Source organism: Leptodactylus fuscus, chromosome 6, assembly GCF_031893055.1.
Source record: "Leptodactylus fuscus isolate aLepFus1 chromosome 6, aLepFus1.hap2, whole genome shotgun sequence".
Lineage (NCBI taxonomy): Eukaryota > Metazoa > Chordata > Amphibia > Anura > Leptodactylidae > Leptodactylus > Leptodactylus fuscus.
In genome coordinates, this window is record NC_134270.1 from 166,657,283 (window position 1) to 166,674,399 (window position 17,117).

The 17,117-nt window shown below is 45.3% G+C and overlaps 1 protein-coding gene across 1 annotated transcript; it reads right to left on the reverse strand.

Annotated features, from left to right (window-relative positions):
• Nucleotides 1-699: 699 nt before the first annotated feature.
• Nucleotides 700-8,223, reverse strand: TRNAU1AP (tRNA selenocysteine 1 associated protein 1). Its single transcript, XM_075278872.1, has 7 exons — nucleotides 8,137-8,223; nucleotides 6,138-6,235; nucleotides 5,864-5,963; nucleotides 2,701-2,753; nucleotides 2,270-2,420; nucleotides 2,144-2,177; nucleotides 700-1,113 (listed from the first exon to the last, which is right to left on the reverse strand). The coding sequence occupies exons 1-7, from the start codon at nucleotides 8,158-8,160 to the stop codon at nucleotides 977-979; spliced, it is 597 nt and encodes a 198-aa protein (XP_075134973.1). The 5' UTR covers nucleotides 8,161-8,223; the 3' UTR covers nucleotides 700-976.
• Nucleotides 8,224-17,117: the final 8,894 nt, after the last annotated feature.

Here is a 17,117-nt window from a genome sequence, read left to right on the forward strand (position 1 = left end):
AGCGGCCACTGTAACAGCTGATCTTTGCAGTACCCAGGTGTTGAACCCCCACACGTCACCTACTTCTGACCAATCCGGTGATCATCTTTAGGAAAAATCGATTTGGGGTGCAAACACTACAGCTTTAAGATCCATTTAGCAAACATTTGGATTGATGTCATTAGCAAGCATGAGGTGACACCAGTCTTTATAGTCCCTTTTAGCAGTGCAGGGGTTAACCCATTAAAGCTGTCACAGATAAGTGCTGGTGGGCGGCAGCTCCCGATGTTGCGCCGTCATCCTCCTGTTCATTGCTGTGACAGCCCGTCAGCGTCCCCATAGCGGTGCGATTACTTCTAATAGGGGACATCATGGCGAGAGCGGAGATAATAAGAGAAGCTGTCATGTAACACACAGCAAGTATACAGTGCTGGCTGCCTCCATCCCACTGACAGTATACAGCAAGGCCCCAGGGATCATACAAATGAGATATTTATAACACTTCTCACAACGGAACATTCGTTACAATGTATCAGTGCTGGCAATCCTCACAGCTAAACACAGCAACATCAGAAACCTGACGCCTGCACTGATACACTGTTCCAAAATCTCCTCAGTGGGGGCAAAAGGAGATCGGGTCGGGCATTCAGCACCATAAGGTAATGACAATAGTAAAAACTGAAAGACAAAGAATATCAGAAAAGTTTTTATTTACAGAAGATGGACGATCCCTTTAAGTTCTGTGACCTAGCACAATTCCACGTAATAATCCTCCTCCTATCCAGGCAGGATCTATAGTGATGTTCATCCTGCTCCTCCTGATACATGATCCATATATGTCACTTCACTTCAGCTTTTTACCAGCGTTTCCCCCATCACACATATGGACTCCTAAAGAGGCGCAGGGTGATGGATGAACATAGAAGACGCTCCAGCGGTCACCTCCTGCAGAGTCTGTCATATACTGGAGATCACAGGAGTCAGGGTGGTGTCCTGGTTATGATTCAGTTGGTATTTTGGAGGTGACAGTGTCCAGCGGCTGCCAGTGGCAGCTCATCACAGTGTCGTACAGCTCCTCGCTCTGCTCCATGAACTGTTTGTTGGCTTCGGCCACGTCCACCTGCGGGTCGGGGTCTGGAAATGAACAGAGAAAGAAACAAAACTATAAATCACAAATACTGCTCAGCCATAACATTATAACCTTCTGCTCATACTGTGTAAGTCCCCCTCCCTGGTTATGGAGACAGAGTCCGTCTGAAGGTGGTCACAGTAACCAGGTGTATTATTCTGCTAATACAGGCCAATGCCATTAGGGGGCACCACTGCCATTAAAGGGATTCTATCATTAAAACGTAATTTTTTTCTGGGTACCACGTCAGAATAGCCTTAAGAAAGGCTATTCTTCTCCCGGTTTTCGTCGGTATGTAAATGAGTTCTCTCGCAGCACTGGGGGTGTTGTTTGAGCGCTGGGGCCGTCCCCAATGCTGTGAGAGAACTCTCCAGCGCCGTCTCCATCTTCTTCTGGAACGGCCTTCTCTTTGCGTCTTCCTACGGCACTGGCCTCGAGCCTAGGGCAAAGCCGACTGTGCATGCCCGCCAGCCACAAGAAAATGGCCGCTTACACATTATTGTAAGCAGCCATTTTCTTGTGGCCTGTGGGTATACACAGTCAGCTGCCCAAAGCCTAGAAGTTTGAAGCCAGCGCCGGAGGAAGACGCAAAGAAAGGCCGTTCCAGAAGAAGATGGAGGCAACGCTGGAGAGTTCTCTTGCAGCATTGGGGACGCCCCAGTGCTGTTTGAGCGCTGGGGCCCACCCCCAGTGCTGCGAGAGAACTCATTTGCATACCGACGAAAACCGGGATTTCTACCGAGCAGCGGCCCGGAGAAGACATCTAAAGGTAGGAGAAGAAGAGCCTTTCTTAAGGCTATTCTGACGTGGTACAAAGAAAAAAAATTGCATTTTAATGATAGAATCCCTTTAAGGGTCTATACAGTGTTTGGGCAGGTGGTACACAATCACACAAATGTGAAACGATCGCTTCCTAGGTTTCAGGCTTGTGCCGATCCCATACTGATGACCTAACGACAGTCCCAGAAAGCCCCTACAAATAAGCGCCATATGGAGAAGAGTCCACGTCAAGTCCTCTATTGCAGAGACTATTACCTTCTAACTCCTCTTCCGCCATCTCTTCAGCAGCCTGAAACATGACAAAGTAAAGAGTTAAAAAACTACATAGCCCACACCAATACACTGTAACAGACCGCGGCTGTGTCTGCAGGGCCGACGTACCGGCCAGTTATTGGCGGAGTATCCGTACTGATCGTAGGTGTAGCTGTTATTTTTCTGGTCGTACTTCCAGTTGGTGAACATTTGCTGGAACTGCTGGGTGTAGTAGTTGAACGCCTGGACGTATTCTGCAGCCGGGTTCCTCGTTGGAGGACTGAAAAGAAACACAAAGGTCATCAGAACCCAAAAACACTTCTCTAGGGAAAATTTTGCACTAATGGGACTCCTGGTCAACCTCTATATACCGCTGTGACTTGCCAGACATGTAAGCCTCCATTCTTTATACTGTATCCAACTGGGAACAGGAATATATATCTATGGGAAGAGCTGATGGAGGGGATGATCCCTTTAAGAAGGTCCATAAAACATCTGCCCACCTCCATTTTCCAGTCACTTGGCCGCCCCCTGTATGCGATGTGAGGGTAACTACATACCTGGGGTCCGGCGGCTTCGTATACAGGGCGTGCTTCAGCTTGAATCTCTTGGGCTGCAAAATACAGAAATAAGTTTTGTTACTTTGTATCTGATTTTGTCTTGAGGAAATTCTGACATTTCTTATACTGAAAAATCTGATGACGACCAATATGGCGGCTGTTAAAGGGGTTTTCCCAAACTGAACTATTAATGGTCTATCTAATAGGTGCTTGGTTGTGGTCCGACACCTGACGATCAGCTGTCTGAGGAGCCCGCAAAGCTCTACATTGCTGTGGCCTCTATCATGTGGCGATGACATCACGTTGATCGGTCACATGGTACAGCAGCAATTTAACCCTTTCCCGCCGATGGCATTTTTTGATTTTCGTTTTTGACTCCCCTCCTTCTAAACCCCATAACTTTTTAATTTCTCCGCTCCCAGAGCCATATGAGGTCTTAATCTTTGCGGGACACATTGTTCTTCATGATGCCGCCATTACCGTATTTTTCGGACTATAAGACGCACAAATTTGGGGGGGAAAAGAAGGGTGCGTCTTATAGTCTGAATGTGGCGCCTGGCACCCGCTGTACTAGAGAGGCGGAAGCCGGAAAGGGATAGACGCCGGGGCCTGAGACATCGCTGCCCTGCCCTGCATGAAGCCAGCAGCAGGAGGAGTGATGCTATTCCGCTCCTCCGTCCCCCCGCCGCTGGCTTCATGCAGGGCAGAGGAGCGCAGCGATGTCTCAGGCCCCGGCACCTGTGCTGGCGTCTATCCCTCCCCGGCATCCGCCTCTCTAGTACAGCGGATGCCGGGTTTGTAGTCAGTATCGGCGGCCCCTTCTCCCCCAGGGCCGGTCCCCACCGGCCCCGTACCTGTAGAGTTGCAGGCCGGCTCCTGCGCGGCGATATCGCAGGAGCCGACCTGTCCGGGTGACAGCCGGGAGCCTAATGAGGCTCCCAGGCCTGTCACTGCTGTATTAGTATTGCGGCTGGGTCTATGACCAGCCGTAATAGTAATAGACAGAATGTCCCATAGACGGCAATACACTTGTATTGCCGTCTATGGGACTTGCAATCAAGTGACCGCAGGTTCAAGCCCCCGAGGGGGAATAAAATAGTAAAAAAAAAAAAAAAAAAGCTTTAAAAATATAAATAAAAGTTCTAAATCACCTCCTGTCCCTAGAAAAAATAAATAAATATATATATATATATATATATATATATATATATATATATATATATATATCTATCTATATCATAAACCACCGGGTTTTTTTTCAATACAAGGTGATCTAAGCAATAGATATTCCCCAAAATGGTATAACTAAAAAGTACAGCTGGCCCCGCAAAAAAAAAAAAAAAAACACTATGCGTCCCCGTACAGCTGCAGGGTCACCTGTCAATGTGGCCTTGCAGCTGTTGCAAAACTACAGCTCCCATATATTAAATATTTTACCATTTTTTGCTTCAAAATTTTTTTTCCCTATTTTCCTCCTCTAAAACCTAGGTGCGTCTTATAGTCCGAAAAATACGGTAATTATTCTGTATAATGTACTGGGAAGCTGGAAAGAGAATTCAGAATGGGGTGGATTTGAAGAAAAAAAAAAAGCATTTCTGCGACTTTCTTACGGGCTTTGGTTTTACGGCGTTCACTGTGCAGCCAAAATGACATGTCCCATGAATTCTGTGTTTTGGTACGATTCCGGGGATACCAAATCTCTATGGTTTTATTCACATTTTAACCCCTTAAAAAATCCAAAACTGTGTTAAAAATTTTTTTTTCTAAAAGTCGCCATATTCTGACAGCCGTAACTTTTTTTTATACGTCCGTGTACGGGGATGCATAGGGCGTCTTTTTTTGCGGGGCCGGTTGTACTTTTTAGCTCTACTATTTTAGGGAATTGCTTTTGCTTTGATCACTTTTTATTAAAATTTTTATCAGAATCAAAACAGTGAAAAAACAGCGGTTTGGCACTTTTGACTATTTTTCCCGCTACGGCGTTTACCGTACAGGAAAAATATTTTTATAGATTTGTAGAGCGGGCGATTTCGGACACAGGGATACCTAACATGTATGTGTTTCACAGTATTTAACTACTTCTATATGTGTTCTAGGGAAAGGGGGTGATTTCAATTTTTAATACAGTACTTTTATTTTTTATATTTTTTTTTTGCATTTATTAGACCCCCTATGGATCTTGAACCCCAGGGGGTCCGATCACTAACGCAATACATTACCAAGTATCGGCACTTCTATTTCAAGCTATATAGCCTAGCCTGCAATAGAAGCAATGTAATGACAGGCCGGGGAGCCTTCACAAGGCTAACGTGACGTCAGCCCCGCAGCTTACTCCGGATGCCGGCGGTCACCAGGAAAATGGCACCTTGGTCAGCTTTGACCGAGGTGCCAGAAGAGTTAATGCCTCCAATCGGTCCGGGGACCGATCGGAGACATTAGCGCCGGTTGTCTACTGCGTAAAGCGGTAGACACCCTGCGGCTATGGCGGCCGCCACAGTTAACACACTTGGCATGCGCCGTACTAGTACGGCGGATGTCGGGAAAGGGTTAAAGGGAATCTGTCAGGGTGATTTAGGACACTAAACCACCCACAGGCTCTTATGGAACATAAATAAACTTTATAACCCTCCCTCCGCCGGCGCAGTTCTTCACTGAAGTCAGAGGAGTACACCTCATCTTTAGTGTGCACCCCCTAGATTTGCACAGTGAAGCTGGGTGCACCACAGAGGAGTCCGATGAGAGTATAAAGGGTTGTTTGTTTTTTTTTAATTGTGGGCACGGAAGGATTTATAACAGGGCAATTTGGGACACTAAACCCCCTGTCTATAAGGAGGTGTGGGTGGTGTAGTATCCCAAATTGAGCTGACAAGACAGCTTATAATAATGTTTAGCAGTACTTTCCCAGGCTACTAGCTTTGCCGAGGTTGCTGGAGAGGCCAAAATTCTCATTCCTTTATCTCTCCTGCAGCCACCATCTCCCCTCTACTCAGACTGCACCCCAATAAAAACTACAACCCTCCCACAAAACACAAGCCCTCATACACCTATACTGACAAAAGTAAGCAAAGAAAAAACTAAAAGTATTGCTTGGAAACCTGCAGCCTAGTGAGGGGATATTTCGGCAGAGCCAATCCCTCCCCCCTCTGGTCCTGCTTGTACTCACAGGGTTGGCACCGGGGACCAGTTTTCCATGTACATTGGCCAGGCACCTGGAGGCGGACGACTGGTCAGGAAACTCTACGAAACAGTAACCGGAAAGTGCGCTGGAACAGAGGAACGAAAACACTACGTCATATATCTGTATAGATACAAACGTACATATATATATATATATATTAGAGATGAGCGAGTACTATTCAAAACACGAGGAGGCGGTGTAATTGGCGCACACATTTGAAGAGCAATACCCCTTCAAACTATAGATCACATGACCTTACCCCGTGAAGCGGTTGCGGATGATCTTGACGCTGAGGACGGTCTCCCCCATGGTCTGGAAGGCCTGGGTGATAAACGTCTCATTCATGTTCTCATCGATCTGGAGAGGGGAAAGTATCAGAGTATAAGAGACAACCCTATACAATGCGGGAGGACTGCTGCGGCTGCCATGTGCTGCGGCTGCCATGTGCTGCGGCTGTGACCCCGCACCAGGTCACAGCTCAGTCCCATATATATATATAATCTGTATGGCACAGTATATGGCAGGAACCCCTAGCATGCGCACAGCTCTCATACCCTCAATCTTAATCTCCACCTAATGTGGTACTACAACTCCCAGCACACCCTGGCCCCTTGTGTCCTGCAGTAGTAACACTATAACTCCCAGCATGCCCTGAATCTGTCTCCTCCAAACGTGAGACTAATATTCCCAGCATTGTCTCCTGTGACACTACAACTCCCAGCACACCCTGGCCCATTGTGTCCTGCAGTAGTAACACTACAACTCCCAGCATGCCCTGAATCTGTCTCCTCCAAACGTGAGACTAATATTCCCAGCATTGTCTCCTGTGACACTACAACTCCCAGCACACCCTGGCCCATTGTGTCCTGCAGTAGTAACACTACAACTCCCAGCATGCCCTGGCCCCTTGTGTCCTGCAGTAGTGACACTATAACTCCCAGCATGCCCTGGCCCCTTGTGTCCTGCAGTAGTGACACTACAACTCCCAGCACACCCTGGCCCATTGTGTCCTGCAGTAGTAACACTACAACTCCCAGCATGCCCTGAATCTGTCTCCTCCAAACGTGAGACTAATATTCCCAGCATTGTCTCCTGTGACACTACAACTCCCAGCACACCCTGGCCCCTTGTGTCCTGCAGTAGTGACACTATAACTCCCAGCATGCCCTGGCCCCTTGTGTCCTGCAGTAGTGACACTACAACTCCCAGCACACCCTGGCCCCTTGTGTCCTGCAGTAGTGACACTATAACTCCCAGCACACCCTGGCCCCTTGTGTCCTGCAGTAGTGACACTACAACTCCCAGCATGTCCTGGCCCCTTGTGTCCTGCAGTAGTAACACTACAACTCCCAGCACACCCTGGCCCCTTGTGTCCTGCAGTAGTGACACTATAACTCCCAGCATGCCCTGGCCCCTTGTGTCCTGCAGTAGTGACACTACAACTCCCAGCACACCCTGGCCCCTTGTGTCCTGCAGTAGTGACACTATAACTCCCAGCACACCCTGGCCCCTTGTGTCCTGCAGTAGTGACACTACAACTCCCAGCATGTCCTGGCCCCTTGTGTCCTGCAGTAGTAACACTACAACTCCCAGCACACCCTGGCCCCTTGTGTCCTGCAGTAGTGACAGTACAACTCCCAGCACACCCTGGCCCCTTGTGTCCTGCAGTAGTGACACTACAACTCCCAGCACACCCTGGCCCCTTGTGTCCTGCAGTAGTAACACTACAACTCCCAGCACACCCTGGCCCCTTGTGTCCTGCAGTAGTAACACTACAACTCCCAGCACACCCTGGCCCCTTGTGTCCTGCAGTAGTGACACTACAACTCCCAGCACACCCTGGCCCCTTGTGTCCTGCAGTAGTGACACTACAACTCCCAGCACACCCTGGCCCCTTGTGTCCTGCAATAGTAACACTACAACTCCCAGCACGCCCTGGCCCCTTGTGTCCTGCAGTAGTAACACTACAACTCCCAGCATGCCCTGGCCCCTTGTGTCCTGCAGTAGTGACACTACAACTCCCAGCACACCCTGGCCCCTTGTGTCCTGCAGTAGTGACACTACAACTCCCAGCATGTCCTGAATCTGTCTCCTCCAAACGTGAGACTAATATTCCCAGCATTGTCTCCTGTGACACTACAACTCCCAGCATGCCCTGCCTCTGCTCCCCCATGTGACACTACAACCCCCAGCATGGCCTGACACTACACATCTGCTGGGAGTTGTAGTTCCCGCACCCCCCCGGCTCACACACTTACATCGCCCATCCATAGACTCGCCATGTTCGCTGTTCCCGGTCTCTACCGCCACTGGGGGGCACCACGAGCTCCCCCTATCGAGACGCACACTACGGTTCAACCAATCAGATTCAACCAGTAAAATACTTCCGGTAAACGCTTCAGCCGGCGACAGGGGAAGAAGCCCCGCTCACATGCCGCATGGGCGCCGCCATTTTGTCTGCGACCACTTTAGCAAGTGACTGAAATAGAATACTGCTATAACTTTCCAGAATTCTCCATGTGTCAGAGATCTATTGAAGGAGAGTTGTGTTCACTGCATAGTCAACCTCACAGACAGCTATAAGAATTGGATCCGCTCATATTATTACATATCAGAGAGAAAAGAAGGCGCCCACTTACACCCTAGTACCCACCTCTCAATTATTCTGACTGGTCACCATGGGAAACAGCATCACTTATTACTATAAAGGGACTGAAATAGGACAGAATATTTCGGATGGTGCTCGTGGCGTTGTAAATTTGGGCCTAACCACTTCCACTTTGACTCTGCCCATTCCAGTCCATTTCTCGTTGTTCCCCCACCTACTATAATGTCATTACATTGGCCCTGACCCAGTATGTCCCCACATTATAATGTCCCCCTCCAGCTGTACCAACAGTATAAAGCCCCCTTCAAATGCCCTCATAGTGTAAAGTTCCCTTCAGTTGCCCCCACATTGTAATAATGTCCCTCTCCAGCTGCCCCACAATATAAAATCGTCCTCCAGTTGCCCCTTAGTATAATGTCCCCCTCCAGTTGCCCATACATTAGAATTTACCCCTCCAGTCACCCCCTTAGTATAACGTTGTCCTCTAGTTGGCTATTAGTATGATGTCCCCCGCCAGTATAACGCCTCCCTCCACTTACCCCAACAGTATAAAGTCTCCCTTCAGTTGCCCATACATTATAATTTACCCCTCCAGTTGCCCCCTTAGTATAACGTTGTCCTCTAGTTGCCCCTTAGTATAATGTCCCCCTCCAGTTGCCCCTACAGTATAAATTCATCCTCCAGTTTCGAATAGTACACACCCATAGGAATGAATGGACACACTCAGTACGCAGCATCCTGCCGCTTAACCCCCTGCGTGCCGGCTGCGTTCATTCATTCCTATGGGTGCGTGCTATTCGAAACTCCCGTTTCGAATAATACTCACTCGTCTCTAGTGGAGATGAGTTGAAGTCGGGATATACCTCTCACCAACCTGGACAAGTGGGACAGGACCTAGAATCTGGGACTGTCCCACTGAATCCAGGAACCTGGGGAGATATGGGCAACAGTTTCATAGCCAATAGCTAAATGTATAACAAAAACCCTGTATAGTAATACTGAGACCCCACAAGATGTCCCCTACACCAGAATTTACATCTACGCCAGTCAGGACTTTTGTAGATTTCAGGAATAACTCATATAGATTTTCTGATGGGAATTATAGTAAATCTGTCAAAAAGTTGCAAACGGCCGTACACCAAAAATAGGACACGCTTGTGCCAGAAATAAATAAATTCATACTTGCCAACATTGGTGGGGATGACGCATACAACACGCCACAAAATTTTTTTGGGTGAGGCCATGTTCCTTATTGGCATGATCACACCCGCCCCATAATCATGCTCCCTTTCTTGTGACATGGGTACAAAATTCGCTGGCCATGATTATTGGATATTTGCCTCTTCTTCTAAAAGTCCAGGAGGTCCCCCATTTTTTCAGAAAGGACTCTCCTTAACAATACTTACGGTGCACTGTATAGTATGGGGATCAGACCCTAAGGATTTTTTTGGTATAGGTTTGTACGTTGTATACAGTCTGTTGTATACACACTTGCACTGCTCACATTTCATCTCTATTACCTTTGTATATTCATGGCTGCTATTCTTAGATGAATCTCCATATGGCCTACTAGGCCGACTGTATCAGGAAATATAGAAACTGTCTTTATACAGATCATATATAGGATTACGTAAAGTCTGGTGTCCTCACCCTGGACGCACCTTGTATAGAAGCTGATCTCATGTAACCACTGACACGTGAACATGAATGATACAGACGAGTAAATCCTATCCTACTAATATTATAAATGGTGTGTTTGGATGTTTGTTACTCAATCACGCAAAAATGGCTGAACGGATTTGCATGAAATTCGGCACATAGATAGTTTGTAACCTCGATTAACACATAGGCTACATAAATGTCATGGCTTCACGACTGTTATGAATTTATGTTCACATACTATATTACACTGCTGTGGCAGCAGCCTTATCTCAGGTCCCAGGTCTGTTATCTCTCTGTGTAAACACACAGACTAACCCTCAGTGGATTCTGCACATGCATTTGCATATTATCTGATCAGCTCCAGGCAGTGCTGACACACTGACATGGGAAAACACCTTTGATTCATACTGACAGTTTGCTACTTTTAAACCTGCCAGGAAAAAGAAAATCTAATTTGTTGCAAAATTCTAAAACAAAGAGAGCTATGAAGGAAGCCAGAAGTCACAGAGCTCTCCTCAAGTGGAGCTGACGGGGATCATCGGCACCAACAACACACTCATATGTATATGGCGTCCCAGCGAGCTGCTGACATGCCATAACAATCACGGGAACAACGTGAGGAATGAGTTTAGCTTAAGGGCTCATTCACATGGGAGCCAGTGGGTCCAACATTGGAGATGATTCTGAGATCCATCTTTTATCCACCCATAAGACCCTAGAGACAAGTGATTGTCTGCAGAATGGCCTATAGGATATAAGCTAATGGAAGAGGACAAGGAATATGGTAATATTCAGTGGTCAGGTGAAGATTAGAAAGAGAATAGTTAGGATACACAAGAGACAACCAAACACCAATCACTATGAGGAAGCCTGGTCAGATATTCTGCTCCACCTAAACCCAGTCACATATATAATAAGAGGTTATTACATGAATCATCTTATCTTCAGTCTTCATTTATAGAATTCAATATTACTAGCGGGAACTTCCAAGTCATGAATTATATAAGAGGAAAATGGTAATTATCATATAATAATCATCTATGTTAAGGACAGCTCTGTACCTGATATATCAGACTGCTTTCATAGACTATGTATTTATGGTCAGTGATGTAATATTAGGAGGTAATCATATATAAGTATATACTGTGCTGGGACATCTGCTCAAGGCAATGTGACACTGACTGCTCCTAAACCAGATACATAAGGTGCAGGTAGCAAAATATCTACAAAAGGAAATAACATGGTAAAATATCACAGAACTTAGTTTTTATTTTCAAGAAATGATGTTAACCCCTTCCCACTGGACACATTTTTTGACCATCTAGGGATATGCAGTAATGCAATGCAAAATACCGACATTTGTATGACAGGCTGCCATACTAAAATATCTAACATATATACAGTATTGTACAGATAGTGCCACTGTGTACAGTTATTACTAATCCTGTACTGATCCTGAGTTATAACCTGTATTATACTCCAGAGCTGCACTCACTATTCTGCTGGTGCAGTCACTGTGTACATACATTACATTACTTATCCTGTACTGCTCCTGAGTTATATTCTGTATTATACTCCAGAGCTGTGCTCACTATTCTGCTGGTACAGTCACTGTGTACATACATTACTTATCCTGTATTATACTCCAGAGCTGCACTCACTATTTTGCCGGTGCAGTCACTGTATGCATACATTACATTACTTATCCTGTACTGATCCCGAGTTATATCCTGTATTATACTCCAGAGCTGCGCTCACTATTCTGCTGCTGCAGTCATTGTGTTCATACATTACATTACTTATCCTGTACTGATCCTGAGTTACATCCTGTATTATACTCCAGAGCTGCGCTCACTATTCTGCTGGTACAGTCATTGTGTTCACACATTACATTACTTATCCTGTACTGATCCTGAGTTACATCCTGTATTATACTCCAGAGCTGCGCTCACTATTCTGCTGGTACAGTCACTGTGTACATACATTACATTACTTATCCTGTACTGTTCCTGAGTTACATCCTGTATTATACTCCAGAGCTGCGCTCACTATTCTGCTGGTACAGTCACTGTGTACATACATTACATTACTTATCCTGTACTGATCCTGAGTTACATCCTGTATTATACTCCAGAGCTGCGCTCACTATTCTGCTGGTACAGTCACTGTGTACATACATTACATTACTTATCCTGTACTGATCCTGAGTTACATCCTGTATTATACTCCAGAGCTGCGCTCACTATTCTGCTGGTACAGTCACTGTGTACATACATTACATTACTTATCCTGTACTGTTCCTGAGTTACATCCTGTATTATACTCCAGAGCTGTGCTCACTATTCTGCTGGTACAGTCACTGTGTACATACATTACATTACTTATCCTGTACTGATCCTGAGTTACATCCTGTATTATTCTCCAGAGCTGCGCTCGCTATGTATGGTAAGTTATGACTTCATAGGTAACATTTACAGAGAGTTACAAGGTGTTACAAGGCCTCTTACCTCTATCACTTTTTTAAGGTTCTTTGCTTTACGGCTTAGCCATGTTGTGTTATAACCTAGTTCTATTCACCAAACACTGATTGTTATAATGAAGCAGCATCTTTGACATTTGCATTTTATTTGCACACAGTTGCAACATCTTCCCTGTTTCCAACTTGTCATCAGTAAAATAATTTTATGTCATTTTTCTGGTTAATTAACACAATCAGTAACTACAAATTACTTGGTTACTTTCATAACACATGACAACCCAGGTATACATTATAGGTCACACCCTGAGCACACCTATACCCTCAATGTATATGCTGTATATATATATCAGTGTGTTAGTAGATTTCCTGCATCACTACAAGGCTGTCTTCAGAGCGTCCTCCAGGTATTTGACAATCCTGATACTTTTTTTGTAGTGGAGAACACTAATATATATAGAGAGAGAGATAGAGATAGATAGATATATAGATAGATAGATAGATAGATAGATAGATAGATAGATAGATAGATAGATATAGATATAGATATAGAGATAGAGATACCAAACTCTAACAGGGAATATCAAATCAGAGGTACGTTCACCTGTAGCACACCTAATGTAGTGTATTTAATAATGTGCACCAAATGTTTAGAATGCGTATGAATTCACATCGCCATACAATTAGAGAACGAAGAATGGACCTTCCCGTATCAAAACATTTCTGCAATGAAAATTTTTCGTTTTAAGAGGGAATTTTAAATCAAAGAAAGAGCGACGGATTTTTGAGTATAAACTTATGACCCTGCTTCAAACACTGGAGAAGGGGTTAAATCTGTCACATGGGTTTATGGCATCTTACAGAAATCACTGACCTGAGACCCTGAGAACGGATAAGAATCTTGAATTGTTTACATTGTTTCTACCAATTACTAATAACCCTCCCCCCCCTTCCTCCGAGAATTCTATCCCTATGTGTCCTTTTGTACATAAATCTGTTCCTTCAGAAATGTTTTTTAAATTTCTTGAGAAAGGGGCCGAGAGGTTCCGAAACGTTGTAATCCGTCATCATTATGAGTTAGCCATTAAAAAGGTATCAACTACTGAAGACTATCAAGTTTTTTGGTTTTTTAATATATTTCCTACCACTAAGATGGTTAGAGTAAATCTTTAAAACTCTGCAAAACATTTATCTCTTTGCAATATTCTAAAGACAACCCAATGGAGGGATCCGGAGGATAGGAGTAGTAGTTAAGACGGTGATGTCTTGGGTAGGACAAAGACACTTGACCAGGTTGAGGAGGACTGGACCCAGTTGAGGGGTTCCTGATGGCGGTGGTAGTTCCCCCGGGGCACTTCTAGTTACTGAAGGGTCCTCTCTGTTACTCTGAGCCGTGTGGTGGAGTTTGGAAGGGCCTTGATGGTAAGTGCTGGAACGACTCAAGTAACTGGGCACACATGCAGCGTCCCAATAGGGGGTGTACTAGTTAGGAATTCCACTGACTAGTCCAGATTTAGGATGAAGAACGTCCAGTTTAAGGATGGAATTTAGTTCCAAATATATAAAGTTTCTCCCTCACCTACTATAACTATAGGGGCTGAATTAACTGAAGCCCCAGAAACCTAGATACCTGGAGAGGAATGGGTCCAGGCTGGTTTTACAACCTTGACGTCCCCCAATATTTGGCACATCATCTCTCTTTATGGGACGGCTTCTGTTTCCTATCTCAGTTTTGTGACTAGACCATCCTATTAATATTATAAAGGTGAAAGTTTGTGAGTTTGGATGTTTGTGTGTTTGGATGTTTGTTCCTCAATCACGCAAAACCCGCTCGACCGATTTGGCTGAAATTTTCCACAAACATAGTCACTACACTCGATTGCGCAATAGGCTACTTTTCGTCACAATAGCGCACATACGTTTTTCCCAGGACCCCCACAAAACCCAAACTCACATCACTATCTCTGCAATCTCATACACTTTGGACCATAGCAAGCCACAAAATTCATATTACCCTCTACAGCAGAGGTCAGCAACCCCTGGCACACGTGCCAAGAGTGGCACTCCTGCCATATTTCACTGGCACACCAGCAGCAAAGGACCTGCAAGAGTTAAATGACGTCTGAGTCTCTTCAGCGGGCTGCTAGAGCTGAGGCATAAGGACACTCCCCTTTGAGAGGGGTGCAGGAAACCCAGGGGGTGGAGCTTAATCGCTCAGGTCTCTGCCTGCTATAGTGATCTGCATCCTGCAAAAATTCCCCGAGGAGGAGAGGAAGCTGCTAGCAAAGTGAAACTGAAAAACACACAGGTACATAGGATTACTGTTCTCATTAATGTCAGGCATTTGGGGTTATTACTTTAGTCTTAATAACTCCATGTGCCTCACATTAATAGGAATAAACCCCATCATGTCCCTCATATTAACCCCTATGTGCCTCACATTGATAGGAACAAACCCCATCATGTCCCTCATATTAACCCGTGTGCCTCACATTAACAGGAATAAATCCCATCATGTCCCTCATATTAACCCCTGTGTGCCTCACATTGATAGGAATAAACCCCATCATGTCCCTCATACTAACCCCTGTGTGCCTCATATTAATAGGAATAAACCCCATCATGTCCCTCATATTAACCCCTGTGTGCCTCACATTGATAGGAATAAACCCCATCATGTCCCTCATACTAACCCCTGTGTGCCTCATATTAATAGGAATAAACCCCATCATGTCCCTCATATTAACCCCTGTGTGACTCATATAAAGGTTACTACTATGTGAGACATATGGAGGTAATAATAAAAGACCTCAATAATGAAGATACTTAACTATTACCTCCAAGTCTTTCACATATCAGTAACTCGTACACAAGGGTTAATGTGAGGGACATGATGGGGTTAATTGCTATTAATAAGAGGCGCATGGAGTTACTAAACTGTCATGCACAGGGCCAGACTTTATGTGGCTGCTCAAGAGTATCCTGTGCCCAAAACTTACATGTACTGGCGCAAAATAACAAATCATACAATGTCGTATATCCAAGTATATTAACCTGAAATACCTCTGTCCCAAAGTCACTATGTACAGTTTATACCAACACCTCACAGTCTCAGGTATTCTCAGAATTACAGCAAAAACAAGATACACAGTTACATTTCATATCCCATACCTTATACACAGTACGAAAACCTTACCCGCGCCTACGTACCCACTTCTACAATCACCGCAGACGAAGTCGCGGGTACCAGCTAGTTGGGCATATAGCTGGGTCCATTCCCTAGGGGCTACAATGGGCTCACGCTAGCCCACTGGGCTGTGTAAAAAGCATGCTGCAATAGCGCCACCTACAATGAACTGCAACCATGTCTACTTTATCCATATCTGTAATGCCACTGTTGGGCTATTGCAGTCTGTAACTGTTTCGGTAACCCAAAAACAGTTGCCCACCCTCTTACTATTTCCTACCAAATATTTGCTTATTTCAGGAAAATCTGGAACCTTGTAACTAAAGATGGGGCGAAGATGTCTGGTGCTGCTGTCATGTCTGAGTGAGTTCCATATATATAATATATATATATACTGTATATACTATATACCTGACCTTAAAGGGAACCTGACAGGTGGCTATGTGATACTAAACAGGTCCCCAGGTCCTTATGGACGAGAGGTTTAGTGTCCCAGCTATAGTAATGCCATATAACCCTGGCTGGGCAATGTGAATACCCAATAGCTTTATCTCTTCTAGCTCTACATTATATGACACATATTTCACCACTAATACAGGAAATTCCAGGACATAATATTGTGGACCTTTACCTAATCTCAGTAACCTCCCATCCCACGCAGGACCACTGACACCATTATATCCTATTGTATAAGTTCCATCACCTTTGCTATTGATGGACTAAATAATTGTGTTTTCTCTTTTTGCAGGCGTGCTCTTCATGGGGATAACCGCACAATCCGCAAACGGTCAGTATATAATCCCATAAAGATTCGATCGAGTAGGTATTCGATCGAATACTACGTTATTCGAAATACTCATACTCGATTGAGTACCACTCGCTGTTCGAATGTAAAAGTTCGATGCAGAACCAGCATTGATTGGCCAAATGCTATACAGTCGGCCAATCAACGCTGGTTCTTCTCCTACCTTTAGAAGTCTTCTCCGTGCAGCATCCCCGCGGCGTCTTACGGCTCTTCATTCACTCTGCCAGGCATCGGGCCTGGGCAGAGCCGACTGCGCATGTCTGCTTGTAGTGTGGGCATGCGCAGTCGGCTCTGCCCATGTCCGATGCCTGGCAGAGTGAATTCAGAGCCGGAAGACGCCTTGGGGAAGCTGCACGGAGAAGACTTCTCAGAGGATCCAGCCCGACCCTCACTCGTGGACTTTAATTTGATCGAATGTTGCCTACCCCTGAAACGAGCATTTTCCCCCCATAGACTATAATAGGGTTCGATATTCGATTCGAGTAGCTGAATATTGAGGGG

Excerpts from the sequence above, each read along its gene's own strand:
- TRNAU1AP (XM_075278872.1), bottom strand. The coding sequence starts at position 8,160 with ATGGCGAGTCTATGGATGGGCGAT. Across the intron at positions 6,236-8,136 it reads CGAGTCTATGGATGGGCGAT|ATCGATGAGAACATGAATGA; the intron begins GTAAGTGTGTGA and ends TCCCCTCTCCAG. Across the intron at positions 5,964-6,137 it reads ATCCGCAACCGCTTCACGGG|CGCACTTTCCGGTTACTGTT; the intron begins GTAAGGTCATGT and ends CCTCTGTTCCAG.